We start from the raw sequence: 15256 nt of genomic DNA, 5'->3' as shown, positions 1-15256 counted from the left end.
GTCTGCCAATCATCAGAAGCTAGTCAAAAAAAAAAACGTATGCAAAATTTTTCTAACGATCAACCAATAATGGCATAAAGACCGCCTTCAGATGATTGACAGAACATTCGAGTACTTTAATTATTGTCCTGCCTGATCTATTAATTATTTATTTATTTATTTATTTATGCAGGAATTTGTGTGCATATTTATTTATTGTTTTATTTATGCAGGAATTTATGGATTTATTAACTCACATGTTTATATTTAAGCATTTTTTTAATTTAATGTTTTGCATTTATTTACCTGCCCACACTATTAATTATTTATTTATGCAGGAATTTTGTGGATTTTATATACATTTATTTGCATATTTATTTATTGTTTTATTTATGCAGGAATTTTGTGGATTTTATATACATTTATTTGCATATTTATTTATTGTTTTATTTATGCAGGAATTTTGTGGATTTTATATACATTTATTTGCATATTTATTTATTGTTTTATTAATGCAGGAATTTTGTGGATTTTATATACATTTATTTGCATATTTATTTATTGTTTTATTCATGCAGGAATTTTGTGGATTTTATATACATTTATTTGCATATTTATTTATTGTTTTATTTATGCAGGAATTTTGTGGATTTTATATACATTTATTTGCATATTTATTTATTGTTTTATTAATGCAGGAATTTTGTGGATTTTATATACCTTTATTTGCATATTTATTTATTGTTTTATTTATGCAGGAATTTTGTGGATTTTATATACATTTATTTGCATATTTATTTATTGTTTTATTAATGCAGGAATTTTGTGGATTTTATATACATTTATTTGCATATTTATTTATTGTTTTATTCATGCAGGAATTTTGTGGATTTTATATACATTTATTTGCATATTTATTTATTGTTTTATTTATGCAGGAATTTTGTGGATTTTATATACATTTATTCATATTTATTTATTGTTTTATTAATGCAGGAATTTTGTGGATTTATATACCTTTATTTGCATATTTATTATTGTTTTATTTATGCAGGAATTTGTGGATTTTATATACATTTATTTGCATATTTATTTATTGTTTTATTAATGCAGGAATTTTGTGGATTTTATATACATTTATTTGCATATTTATTTATTGTTTTATTCATGCAGGAATTTTGTGGATTTTATATACCTTTATTTGCATATTTATTTATTGTTTTATTTATGCAGGAATTTTGTGGATTTTATATACATTTATTTGCATATTTATTTATTGTTTTATTTATGCAGGAATTTTGTGGATTTTATATACATTTATTTGCATATTTATTTATTGTTTTATTTATGCAGGAATTTATGGATTTATTTACTCATATGTGCATATTTATATATTTATTGTTTTAATTATACAGGAATGTATGGATTTATTTACTCATTTATATATTTACGTATTTAATTATTTATTGTTTTTGCAGAAATCGTCCTTCATATGCAGGTTTACCAAAAAAGAAATGTTAAAAAATATTAAAACAAAAGTAGCTAGCTGCTGGAAAAGCTACATTGCATCAATAATAGCTGAGCTACTGTCAATCTACTAAGTTACTTAGTGCTAGCTACCCCCAACACTGATATTTGTTTCTAGTTTTGAGCTGTTCTGTGAAGCTTTAGTGCTGCTAGATACAGTATATGTAGAACTACCCATTGATTTTTGTTTTCCATGTGAAGTGAAGCCAGAAGTTTCTCACCGTGATTGTTTAAATGTTCTTTAGCATTTCACACCAGCGTTTTGAACACTTTCTGTGTTTCAGTGTTAGTTAAAGCTGTAAAGAGCCCTGAAGAGATCGTCCACCGGTGGTATTAAAAAAAAATGGAGAATGTAAATTTGATTTTTGCAAAAGCATGTGGATTTTTTTTGCAGCTACTACACAGAAACTAACCGGTTTTGCATGGAATAGTATTATAGTTAGCTTACAAGTACAAGTAATGTTGATGTTTAACCGAATCTTATTTTTCGTTTGACTAGTTTTGACGCATGTTATTGTGTGCATAGCACATGGTTTACTTAACAACACATGGAGTTTTGTTTCATTGTGTGCTCAATACTTTATTTGCGTGTGTTTGGATGTAATTTTAAGGCACTTTATGCTAAACCCACCAAATCCATTAAACCATTTGTTAGTGTAAACTAAAGCAGCATCTTGACATTAGTAGATCTGAAAACTTCATGAACGAAGTGTATTGTGTATACTGTATCGTACAGCTTTTGAACATACGGTATACACTATATATTTGTGTAGTAAACAGTATGGTGTTGTTGTTTTTTATGTTTGTTTTTTAGAGTGTATTAAAACTATTTCACATTTAGAAAGATGTGTTGTATCACGATTGCATCTGTCCCTTTCTTTGATAGGCTGAGACAGCAGCCAATCGTATCTGCAAGGTTTTGGCGGTCAATCAGGAAAACGAGCACCTGATGGAGGACTATGAGAAACTGGCCAGCGACGTGAGTCCAAGACAAAAAATGTTTTGTTGTTTGTGTGCTATTTATGTAGACTTAAATGTGTTAAATATGAAGCAATATAGGCCTACTGTCAAATTAATTATTTTATAAATATTCCAGAATGCTGTTTAAAGGCTCGGACACACCGGGACGGTTTTCGCTTGCGTTTATCATCAGCGTTTTTTGAGACGTCATTACTGTCATCATGGCAAAGATAAAATAAATCAGTTACTAGAAATGAGTTATTAAAGCTATTCTGATTAGAAATGTGTTGAAAAAAATTCTTCTTTCCGTTAAACAGAAATTGCAGAAAAATATACAGGGGGGCTAATAATTCTGACTACAACTGCACATTTAAAATAACCATAATGTTTTAGTTTTAATTTCTCAGTTGTGTTTTCTGTTAAACCTGTAATCATCTTTCATTGTGCATGTGTTTTTTTTTCCCTACAGCTGTTGGAGTGGATTCGTAGGACAATCCCATGGTTGGAAAACCGCGCTCCAGAGAAAACCATGGCAGAAATGCAGCAGAAACTGGAAGACTTCCGCGATTACCGCCGCGTTCACAAACCACCCAAAGTTCAGGAGAAGTGTCAGCTAGAGATCAACTTCAACACGCTGCAGACCAAACTCCGTCTGAGCAACCGACCGGCCTTCATGCCATCTGAAGGACGCATGGTGTCGGTAAGAAACATATGATGGATGTGCAATGGGGTATATGTACAAAGACTTCAGTACCAGTCAGAAAAGTATAATCCAAATATCTAGTCAAATATTATGCACTGTCATTGTGGCAAAGATAAAAGCAATCAGTTATTAGAAATGAGCTAATAAAACTATTATGTTTAGAAATGTGTTGAAAAAAAAATCTGCTCTCTGTTAAACAGAAATTGGGGGAAAAAATATACAGGGGGCTAATAATTCTGACTTCAACTGTACCTGATAAGTTTATTCTTCATCTTTAGGATATTAATGGTGCTTGGCACAAACTGGAAGGGGCAGAGAAAGGCTATGAAGAGTGGCTCCTGAATGAGATCCGTCGCTTGGAGAGACTTGACCATCTTGCAGAAAAGTTCCGTCAGAAAGCAGCCATCCATGAGGGCTGGACAGACGGTATGGATGCATATATTAACTCAGGGTTCCCAGGCCTCATGCAATTTCTGGAATAGCATGGAATTTTAAAATGTCAATTCCAGATATATACATTATATACATATATATATAATTTTTTATTTTTTTTTTGTCTAACGCAAGAAATATGAGGGATTTTTGTTTGTCATTTTAAATTCACTTCTCAAATTGTAGTTTAAATTTTCAAATGTTAAATTTATTAAAAATATTAATAAATTATTGACCTTATTCTGCAGTGTTGAAGTTTTTGTGAAGTTTTAGAAATGCAGATTCAGTTGCCTATTGGAGAAATGACTAGTAACAATACACGGTCAAACTACTTGCTCTACAAATCAGTGTGTTCATGACTAAACCTAAAAAGTTAAATAATATAAGAATTTCAGTTTACAACATCAAACAGCTTAACGGACTGTTTTTAATGTCTTAATAATGATAATAATAATAATAATAATAATAATAATAATAATAATGATATAATGGCTATTTTTCAGTGCCATTTTATTTCTTTCCCATTCATCAAATGGTGATCACTTCCTTTAAATGCAGTCACCAGGCTGTATCACTTGATTAAGCCAATCATTTCAGGAATTTCAAGGTCTTTGTCAACAGAATGATCACTTCAAAGACATTGTGTTAGTGCTCTGGGTTCTTTTAATTTCTATTCATAATCTGAAGTAAACTATAAATTGTTGCTCTCATAATGGCAATTAAATTCGTGAAGCACAACAGCACCCTGTTTTTCCATTCATTGTAGGCCAAGTTAAAGTCATTTGACATTTGGCTGAGAGTAGAAACCCTGTAAACTACATGCTTGATGGGTGTTTCATTGCTTTTGGATGTGTTTTGATTGTCATGAAAGTAAACTTGTTAACCAAACATAAGTAGTCAATAGTATCTGGATGCAAGCTTGGATTTTCAAGCTGAGACTGCATATCTCAGACTTGCATTGTCAGACACAGTGCACTCAGTGAAGCTAATGGCGTCACTGAGGTTAGGTGAGCGCATTAAAAAGCATTGCATTGGTCTAATAGGGGACTGGCAAATTTTCTGGCCTATTCCAGCCAGTCCATTTTGATATCAGCTGACAGTGTGAACCATGACAGGATAAATATGCTAGCGCTCACACTCGCAGCATGAGAACATTTTGTCGCCTTGGAAGTTTTTCACACTGTGTAAAAATGTATATGTAAAATAATACTACAAAACTGTGCATGCAAATATTAATCCAAACATCTTATAAGCATAATTGATCATTTTCAGACTTTTGTGAAAATACTAAAATAGAGAAAAAGTTCGTTATTTGCTAATGTTTATTTTAATAATGAATATTTTTAACATTTTATAAACGTAAAAAAATATTTCAAATGAATTTTTAATGATTAAATATCTCATAAAAGTATATTTTTATTTGTATATGCTGTCAATTATAGTTAGGGAGACATTCGTAATCTGAAAAAAAAAATAAATCAGTATCTGGAAATCGCACTGCCCAAAAAAATCATGTATCAGCCAACCAAATTGAGATCGCTGCAAACTGTTTATATCGGTGCATAAACAAAAGTGTGAAATCTGTGTAGATGTTAATCTCTCTGTCTGCTTGTGTTTAGGTAAAGAAGCCATGCTCACACAGAAGGACTATGAAACCGCATCTCTGTCTGAGATTAAAGCTCTCCTGAAGAAACACGAGGCCTTTGAGAGTGACCTCGCCGCCCACCAGGACAGAGTGGAGCAGATTGCCGCCATTGCACAGGAGCTCAAGTGAGGAAAAGACTAACTAAAATAGAGGCAACCAATAATAACACAGAAAACGTGTTGAATTCAGCACCAAATGGGTGGAAAGTTTGTTTGTGATGCCTGATACATCGGTGGCCATATCTGTATCAGTTGATAGGTGCTTAAAGATGTTAGCATTATTGGTTTGATAAGAAAATAAGGATTAAATATTAAAGTTCATACTTGAGAAAGCTTTAGATAAAGATGCCTAATTTATTGATGACCATATTTGTGTTGGTAATACCTATAATTGCTTATTTTATGCCATCGTCTTCTCTCCGATGAGAAAATTAGGTTGAAATATTAAAGTCAGTACTTGAGGAAGTTGAGGTTATGTTGATTCTTGATGCATCTGTGACCATACTTGTGTTGGCCGATATATGCATTCTTTTTTTTATGGTATCATTATCTGTACGATTAAATAAATTAGACAGGCCTGTCACCATAAGGAATTTTTGTTGTGCGATATATTGTCACAGAAATTGTAGCGCTAAGCGATATTATTGTCATTTTGAGATCTTTTTATTCCACTATATTGATCATTCATTCGTTCGTTTTCTTTCGGCTTAGTCCCTTTACTCATCAGGGAACGCCACAGTGGAATGAACCGCCAAATATTCCTGCATATGTTTTACACAGCAGATGCCCTTCAAGTGGCAACCCAGTACTAGGAGACACACACACACACACACACACACACAAACACACACTACGGCCAATTTAGTTAATCCAATTTACCTATAGCCCATGTGTTGGACTGTGGGAAACCGCAGCACCCAGAGGAAACCCACGCCAACACGAGGAGACCATGCAAACTCCACACATAAATGCCAAAAGCCGGGACTCGAACCAGCGACCTTCTTGCTGTGAGGCCACAATGCTAACCACTGTGTCGCCCCAATAATGATTCTAAAACAGCATAATATTATCATTCTTAAGGTTATTCAGATTCTATTTTTGGTAAAATAAGATTGAAGTGTTAAAGTTGGTACTTAAAGTTTTAGTTAATGATGCCTAATGTACCTCGATTGACATACTTGCGATGGCTGATAAAGGCTTATCCTTTTGTTATTGTTATTTTTACTATAAAAAATAGAGTGAAATTTTAAAGCAGATTAAATTAAGCATTCTTTCCACTTGTGCATAAGTTTTTGTCTGTGAAACAAACACAAGGACATCAGTTTTTTAAGTCAGGGTTGATAAATTCATATTTATCAGCTTATATATTGGTTTTCTGCTTCTCATATCAGCCCTAATTTCCGTATCATTACATTCCTAGTTTTAGTGGTTGAAATTCGATCTGTTTTGTTTCTGTATGTTAGTGAGCTGGACTACTACGACTCCCCAAGTGTTAATGCACGCTGTCAGAAGATCTGTGAGCAGTGGGATGCTCTGGGCTCCCTCACACAGAACCGCAGAGAGTCTCTGGAGGTACACACACTTTCTGTCAACAACACCTTTCTGGCATATTCATAGTGTTTATCCAACTGACTGTGTGTGTGGTCTGCAGAGGACAGAGAAACAGCTGGAGTCTATTGATGAACTTTACCTGGAGTACGCCAAAAGAGCGGCACCATTCAACAACTGGATGGAGGGCGCCATGGAGGACCTGCAGGACATGTTCATTGTGCACAACATCGATGAGATCCAGGTAGAGCAAAGCTTTTTGATTTCTTCATCATCTGATTTAACAATGACTTTCAAATGGTGTTTAAAACAGCTCTTAGTAGGGCTGCGCAATTAATCAAAATTCAATTTGATTTCAACTTTGCATCCAATGATGATAAAAAAAATTATTCATTGAGATAAAATGATTATTATGTGTTTCCAGCAGTCCAAATTTTTCCCCCAAAACTCGTATTCACATTGAAATCAGTGTGAATCAAGTGTATGTATGTGTGTGTGTATATATATATATATATATATATATATATATATATATATATATATATATATATATATATATATATATATATATATATATATATATATATATATATATATATATATATATATATATATATTACAACCAAATTACAATTATTTTTTTATTTAATTATTTGGCAATTACAACCAAAATAATGGCGATTATGATTTTTCCCACAATCGATCAGCCCTAGCGCTTAGAGGAGGAGTTAGGGAGTGCAAAATCCCACATTCAGACCTGAAACCACTAATTAAAGGTAACCTTTCCTCTCCTCTCAGCTGTTAAAGCGATACTTGTGGATTCAGACACGAGTGTGGCTGTAGTGAGTTTTCTCCATCGCGTGTAAACTGTAACCATGGATGTTCTACCAGCGTCACTCATTGGTGAACATCGCTGACAGTTTTACAGCCAATCGCAGTCCTTTCTGTTGAGCGGGTGAAAACAATGACCAATCATTGGAGTGTAAGACCTCACTCAAAAAGCAAGTGGGATAATATTTACATTGCAATTGCAATTCTTAATTAACTTTAAAACATACTTTTGCTCGTGCTTCAGACTGGCTTGTAAAAAACTAAGGGGCACAGGGTAAATCTGCTCTTCTTTTTGGATTTGTGGCTGTTCATCAAGATGAAGACGAGGTTTGTTTGAGCCCGGGTCGACCATGGCTCGTTATTATATTTATATATTACTACGCTGTAATCTCTTGGCTGTGTATTTTAAACATGGCGGGTGTTTTGTTTTCATTCTGGCTTGTTGCGTAAGCGAATGACTTATTTCTGTAAACCAATAGCGTTCAGCTGCGCGTCTAGCTCTGCCTTTTGGTACCCTTTCTCGTGTTTGGTACCCTTTCGAAAGGGTGCCAAAAAAGTGATATGGTGCAGTTTGGTGCGCCTTTTGACAGTGGAAACGGCCATAAAAGCATACCGAAGTGTACCACTCAGTGGAAACGGGCCATAACTCCACCTTTCTCTTTCTTCAGGGCCTGATAACAGCTCATGAGCAGTTCAAATCGACTCTTCCAGAGGCAAATAAAGAGCGGGAAGCTATCCAGGCCATCCAGGCTGAGGTTCAGAAAATTGCGCAGTACAACGGCATCAAACTGGCTGGAAACAATCCTTACACCACCATCACCCCGCAGAGCATTGACAAGAAGTGGGAGAAGGTACGACCTGTTTATATTTAAGAATGACAAACAAATAATCACACTATCTATACTTGCTCAGTGATTATTTGTGTAACGTTTTATTCTTCTGACCTTTATTAGATATCTTATGACTTATTTTGGTAATGCTTTACTTGAAGGGGGTGTTCATAAGTATGCATGCTTATAATAACTGTTATTAAGTGTCATTTACACAGTTACGGTATGTTATGTTAAATGCAAAGATGACATTGTTTGTTATGACAACTTGACATAAGCAAATACGTCATAAATCTGTCATAAACATGATCGTCAAAAAGCTGTTATGATTGTGTCTTGAATGTTTTTCTGATCACTTCTTCAGTGGAATAAACTGTATTTGTCATTAAAATATCTTATTAAAAGTGTCATTACGCTGCCAAATCATTTTTATTAGGGTATCATTAACATTTAATGACAATTTATTAATAAATTCACCTTGTACCACTTTAGAGGTAATGACGCTGTTATAAACTTCCTGAAATAATTATAATGGCTTCATGGCGATCATGTTTATGATAGATTTATGACAAGCTTTGTTGTCTTGCTAATGTCAGGTTCCTATGACAGACAAAAACAAGTTGTAAAGTATTTGTTGATGTTAAGTTGTCATAACGCACAATGTCATCTTTGCATTTAAAATGTCATAACCGAGCAAGTAACTCTTAATGACAGTTGTCATAAGCATGCATAAAATCTCATTCACATTCCTGACATGTCATGATTATAAAGTTATGACAGTCTTATGAACACCCTTTTAAGTGTTACCCTTTTTAGTGACCCTTGATTATTAAGAAAGAGTTAGGATTATAAAATTATATATAGAATGCTTTACACGTGTTGCCATGAATATAGCCAATGCTGCTGCTGATATGGCATTAAAACATAAATAAGAAATTCACAGCATCATAAAGGAAACAACAACCAATGAATATCACTAATGCAAACCAATCACTGGGGTAATATAAGAAGTAATAGTAACTCCTATTAGGGTTATTTGATAAAACTAATTCTGGCATTGGTGAGTATTTGAAACCATAAATCAATTTAATACCATTTTTTTCAATGAGACATATGCCTGGGTGATTTGGTTGGATATCAGAATCGTATTGGGAAGAGAAAATTTGTTTTGGAACATCCCTAACTCCAATACAAAACATATATCCTTAATAAATGAATCATTTGATTGGTATTGTGTGTGTTTTCCATGATGGATATAGGGTGCTTTGTATTGTAGCCATGATTATTACTTGTTATATTGTGACTTTCTATGTATATCTACAGGGTATCCGCAGGGTCTTAAAGTCTTACATTTCAAAAACAAAATTTTAGGCCTTAAAGTCTTAAATTCACTGAAATATTGTATTGTAGGTCTTAAATTATAAACAGGTCTTAAATGTAAAGTTACTCAATCGGGCCAACATTCATCCAATAACCAACAATGCATCTCAATAAGACTTAAGAAACGTTTAGTTTTTAACTGAATTTACCAATATATTTGTTAACATTAACATCTGTTTATAAGTTCTCCATGTATTTCTAGCTACCTGGTGAGTACACTGACCTGTACAGACTCTTGTGCATATAGTTAATATATTATAGTTTTCAAAACTTGTGCATTATATTTAAGGAAAAGCTATGTTGGAAATAAAAGTCTGTATGTACAATTAGATCTTGCTTGTTTTGACACAATATTTAAAATATGTGGCTAAGAAATAGCTAAATTAGATATGTTTTGATAAGGCAAAATGTTTTCCATTGGCCCAACTAGGCAATTAGAAAATATCTTTAGCATTTAGCCCTGAATAATTATGAAAATGAATTCACAATGGTCTACATCATGGGTCTAAAACTGGATTCCTGGAGGGCCGCAGCTCTGCACAGTTTTGCTCCAACCCTAATTAAACACAGCTGATCCTACTAATCAAGCTGTTCAAGACTACTAGAGACTATTAAGCCAGTGTGAGTTTGAGGTGGTTGGAGCTAAACTATGCAGAGCTGTGACCTGCCAGGAATTGAGTTTGAGACCACTGGAGATGAAACCCTGTACCTATGTCAGGATTCGAAAAATATTACACAATAAATATGGAAAATGGTTTTCCGCCAGATCTGTGGGTGTAGTTGTTAAGGATCAGCATTGTTGATGTAATCTGTCCTGTCTGTATGCAGGTGCAGCAACTGGTTCCACAGCGTGATCAGGCTCTACAGGAGGAACTCACCCGTCAGCAGTCCAATGATCATCTCAGACGCCAGTTTGCCAACCAGGCCAACATGATCGGGCCATGGATCCAAAATAAGATGGAGGTATAGTTGCCTCGATTTCAGGGATTGAGCTAAAAAAATATTTATGGGTTGGCATGAGGTTATGAGGGGTGGCAACACTGAAGTAAGATTTATTACTTGGTTTTTGTGGATTCATTAAATGTTGTACATATACTGCTTCGACATACTGTTTAGTTGTATGTACCTACATATTCAGCAAAGCATCATTGGGCATTTTTCATGTTTCATGTTAACGTTAAAAATCGGATCTATTTTATCTAATAATTTGTTTGTTTGTTTGTTTTTTATATTATATTTATTAATCAAATGTCATCTTTAGTTCATCTTTAGTTGTAACTAGCAAGAAACTACCTCAAGAAACACTAAGAAAATGACATGAAGGCCTTTTTTATATCCTAAGTATCTTGATTCGTTGATGTCATGTGACGTCACTTTAACTTAAAGTACTAAAACACCACAAACGCCTCATTTTGAGAAGAGCACAAATTAATTTTCCTACTTGATTAAAGTTCAAGTTACTTAACACTGTCAGGATTACACCATGTCCTTACAACACTTGACAACATTTGGCACCACAGCATGCAATAAAAGCTATTTTTTTCCATGTTAAAAGGGATTTTTGTCTTAACCATTTTGGACATTCTTGGACATTTTTAATGCTTCCGAAAGGTTTGCTGCATTTATAAAATGGCCATGCTTTGAGGTTGTTCAGTATAATGCGATTTACTTTCTATCTGTGATCTGATTGGACTGGAAACACAGGACTGATTTCTCTTCTTTAGCCAATCACCATAGACAAGAAAAAAAATAAAGTAGTGACTGTAGGTTGAAGGAAAGTTGTGGAGTAGAAGTATAGATACTGCACTTAAAATGTACTCAAGGGAAAGTAAAAGTACACCTTTTAAAAACTACTTAGCAAATGACAATTCCCAAGAAAAACTACTGTTACAGTAATTTGAGTATTTGTAATATGTTACTTGACACCACAGTGTCACAGCAAAACAAGAGCATATACTACAATGAGAATGATCACCTCAGGTACTGATTATGTGCTTAATTGAGTGTTAAATGCTCCCAATGTGAGTTTAAACACCATTTTACATGACATTTATTGCCAAACTACTGATAGCAGCAGATAGTTCACCTCAGATCCTGAAAATAAAATCACCAACAGACGAATTGAAAATGAAAGTCAGAACTGTGACTCGGCAGCCCATTAATAATGTTAAAGAGGTTTAATATGCATTAATTGGATTGAAAGTCAGTTTTGTTGAGAGTGCAGTGGTTGGTATTTAAATGTTTCTGTCATGTTGCGTCACTTTTGGTGCAAACAGAACTTTTGCTGGAATCTTGTTGCGTCACAAGTAAAAAAAAAAAAAAAACAAGTCCATCGACACTGGTTATAATTAATATTGTTATATTTATACATAATGTACATGCATACATACATTATACATATTTATTAATAAATCATTTATTCAGACTACACTTTAATAGATGTGGTTTGTTTTCATAATTTACTAGTATATGGTGGTTTTATGTCCTCTCAGTGAAAATGAGTGAAGAACATTGATTTATATGTAGTACACTCGAGTTACTAGTGATCTGCTCTATTTCTCTATCCTCCTTTGGTCCAATTTCTGCTTCTTGAATTGCATGTATAACTGTAACTGTTGTGGTGAAGAGAGATTTAATCCGTGTCTCCACGTTGTGATGTTTGCAGGAGATTGGCCGGATATCTATTGAGATGAATGGAACTCTGGAGGATCAGCTGACCCACCTCAGCCAGTACGAGCAGAGCATCATCGAATACAAACCCAACATCGACCAACTGGAGGGAGACCATCAGCTCATTCAGGAAGCACTTATCTTTGACAACAAGTACACCGCTTACACTATGGAGGTATGCATATGCAAAATACATGTTTATCATCAAATCTATGCGGGAAACACAGACAGGGTTGTCATATGTCTTGTGATTTTTGGAATTTCATGGAAATTGGTCTCCTGTCATTGAAATAGGTTTATTCCAGGAATTCAGGTATTGTTTTTTTATAAGGGGTTTTTGTTTGCCATGTTTACCTCCCATTTATCAAAATATATTTTTCCTGAACTGTGTTTTGCACATTTTTATGTGTTTTGCCTGTTGTTAAGATAAGCCTATTTTTCACTGTCGTTTTACTCCTTTGCCACATGTCTGTCAACCAGCGATCAAATGCCGTCAGCAGGCTGTAGTGAAAATGTGCACAAATTTACAATCAGTTCTTTACCTTTTATTACCTTAAGACTATATAAACTAGGGCTGCACAATATATTGATTTAGCATCAATATCGCAATGTGTGCATCAAGATATGCAATGTTGAGTCAGAATTAAAGTTGAGCAGGAGTCACAGAATTGTATTTAATTACTTAATTTATATGGAATATATATGATTTGATTATTGCAACAATGTTTTTTTTCTTATTATAATTTTTGTCTTGTTTCTAGTCCAAATATCTACATTTCAAAGAGAGAACAAGATTTTTTTTACTTACCCCACTGGTAGATAGTATAGCTTGTTTTAAGGGAAAAACTCTTAATTCATGAATATTGTTAGACTCCACAGGAAACCATCAAATAATGCTATTCAAACCATCTTGTGAAAAGTCAAATATTGCAATATCAGATTTTTTCAATATTGTGCAGTCTTAAAGCATGCTACATCATATTTGATACATCAATCTAAATCATCAAAACCAACAAAACCTTTAAAATCTCTTTAAAAAATAGGGGTTAGGGGACAGGATTAACAATGGGCAATATATTACTGTTTACTTCTCTCAACATTTACTTTTGTCATACAAAAGACCAATAAAAAGATTAAAAATAAACAAAAAATGAGCAATCTTTTTATAATTCCAGATGTTAGAGATTGACACAACAAACATTGTATATTACAATATTTATTCATTATAGATCAAGCAAATTCAGATGTTTGTGTCAATAAAAGTCAGGGTATTTGAGGGGGAACCCAGGTTTCATTGACAATTCCTGGTTGACTTGTTTTTTTTGACTTTTTTTCATTTCCTTTGTCTCTGTTACAGCATCTTCGTGTTGGTTGGGAGCAACTCCTCACTACAATCGCCCGCACCATTAATGAGATCGAGAACCAGGTTCTGACCCGCGATGCTAAAGGCATTAGCCAGGAGCAGCTTCACGAGTACCGCACGTCCTTCAATCACTTCGACAAGGTCAGGAACTCATTCACATGTTTGACTGCGTGTTAAATTTAACTTAACAAATTTAGACTTGGAGTTACTTGATTAAAGACCTGTTCACACCAAGCCCGATAACTATAAAAAGCCCCAAGAATGCCCACCTTCTGACCACCCCCAGTCTGCGGTAAAATCAAGCGGTGACCTGTCTGCGGCGATAAAATGTTGGGGACCACTGGCTTACACTATTGGAAAGAATGATAGATATATGTAAATTATGCAAGCCAGGCCAGCAAAAATAAAGGACCTCAGGTATCTAGTTTCAGCACTTTTGTGTTGCATCCTTTGAAAATGCTAGGAAATATAGCTTGTTGTTTTTATTCCACTACACTGACTATGATCTCTAAATTAGCTTTATTAGATTAATACCTTTTTAAATAACTCTTCATGGATCAGATGCTGCATACAAGGGAATTAACGGTGAATGAAAACTAAAACTAAAGAATTGAACCGTTTATCAGTCTGGACGCAGTTATATTTACCATTATATTTATAATGCTTGGTGTGAGCAGGCCTTAAAGGTAAAATAAACAGTATTTTAAGACTAAGGTTGGCAGTGTAGAAAAATGGTTCTCTCACATATGAAAAAAATAAATAAATAAAGCATTGGGGTATTGAATGAAAGTTGGCACATCAGGACTGCACTAGTGTACAGTATATAAAAAAAAATTGAGAGCCTAACATAAGGTTTTCTATGAACCAAAGGAAGTCTAGTTGAAATGACATGATGGTGAACTGTTGCTTAGGGTTTGTATGTTGTGTTTTAGACTTTAGGGTTGTCTAAAGTATCAAGTTCGGTACCAATCAGTTCAGAAATTTTACAAATGTAACACTGATGTTCAAAGATGACCTTCACAGCCAATTACAGTCATTTCTGTTGAGCATATGAACACAATGGCCAATCAGCGGTGTTTAAGTGCTCAAATGTGCACAGGAAGTGGACGTTTTAAAAATTCTGGTACCAAAATCGATACTTTTGATGAGCCTATACATCTATGTTCGCAAAGAGATCTGAGCACCATGCCATTGAAAATACTCAGGACAGAGCATTAAATATATCCATATTAAGAAGAACATGGAGGATTTAGTCTATGCAGCTCGTGTCAGCCTGAATGACTGTTTAATTTGAGCCGTAATAAAAATAGACCTCAGTTTAAAGTTTTGCTTGCTCTTGTTTTAATATTTGCCCCATTTTCTCCATTCACGCTGGCACTAATGGAAAGG

The 15256-nt window shown here is 34.1% G+C and overlaps 1 protein-coding gene across 2 annotated transcripts in view; it reads left to right on the top strand.

Annotated features, from left to right (window-relative positions):
- Positions 1–15256, top strand: part of actn4 (actinin, alpha 4) — a 120671-nt gene that overhangs the window by 86642 nt on the left and 18773 nt on the right. For both annotated transcript variants that reach the window (XM_056473098.1, XM_056473097.1), the window contains exons 9-18: positions 2393–2485; positions 2936–3166; positions 3448–3595; positions 5221–5371; positions 6709–6817; positions 6897–7037; positions 8293–8475; positions 10663–10797; positions 12500–12679; positions 13862–14008. In XM_056473098.1, the coding sequence (XP_056329073.1) occupies positions 2393–2485; positions 2936–3166; positions 3448–3595; positions 5221–5371; positions 6709–6817; positions 6897–7037; positions 8293–8475; positions 10663–10797; positions 12500–12679; positions 13862–14008 (1518 nt within the window). The remainder of the gene's footprint in view (positions 1–2392; positions 2486–2935; positions 3167–3447; positions 3596–5220; positions 5372–6708; positions 6818–6896; positions 7038–8292; positions 8476–10662; positions 10798–12499; positions 12680–13861; positions 14009–15256) is intronic.

The sequence above is a fragment of the Danio aesculapii genome, chromosome 15 (assembly GCF_903798145.1).
Source record: "Danio aesculapii chromosome 15, fDanAes4.1, whole genome shotgun sequence".
Lineage (NCBI taxonomy): Eukaryota > Metazoa > Chordata > Actinopteri > Cypriniformes > Danionidae > Danio > Danio aesculapii.
Note: the sequence above shows the minus strand (reverse complement) of the source record. Positions and strands in the feature narration are given on the sequence as shown.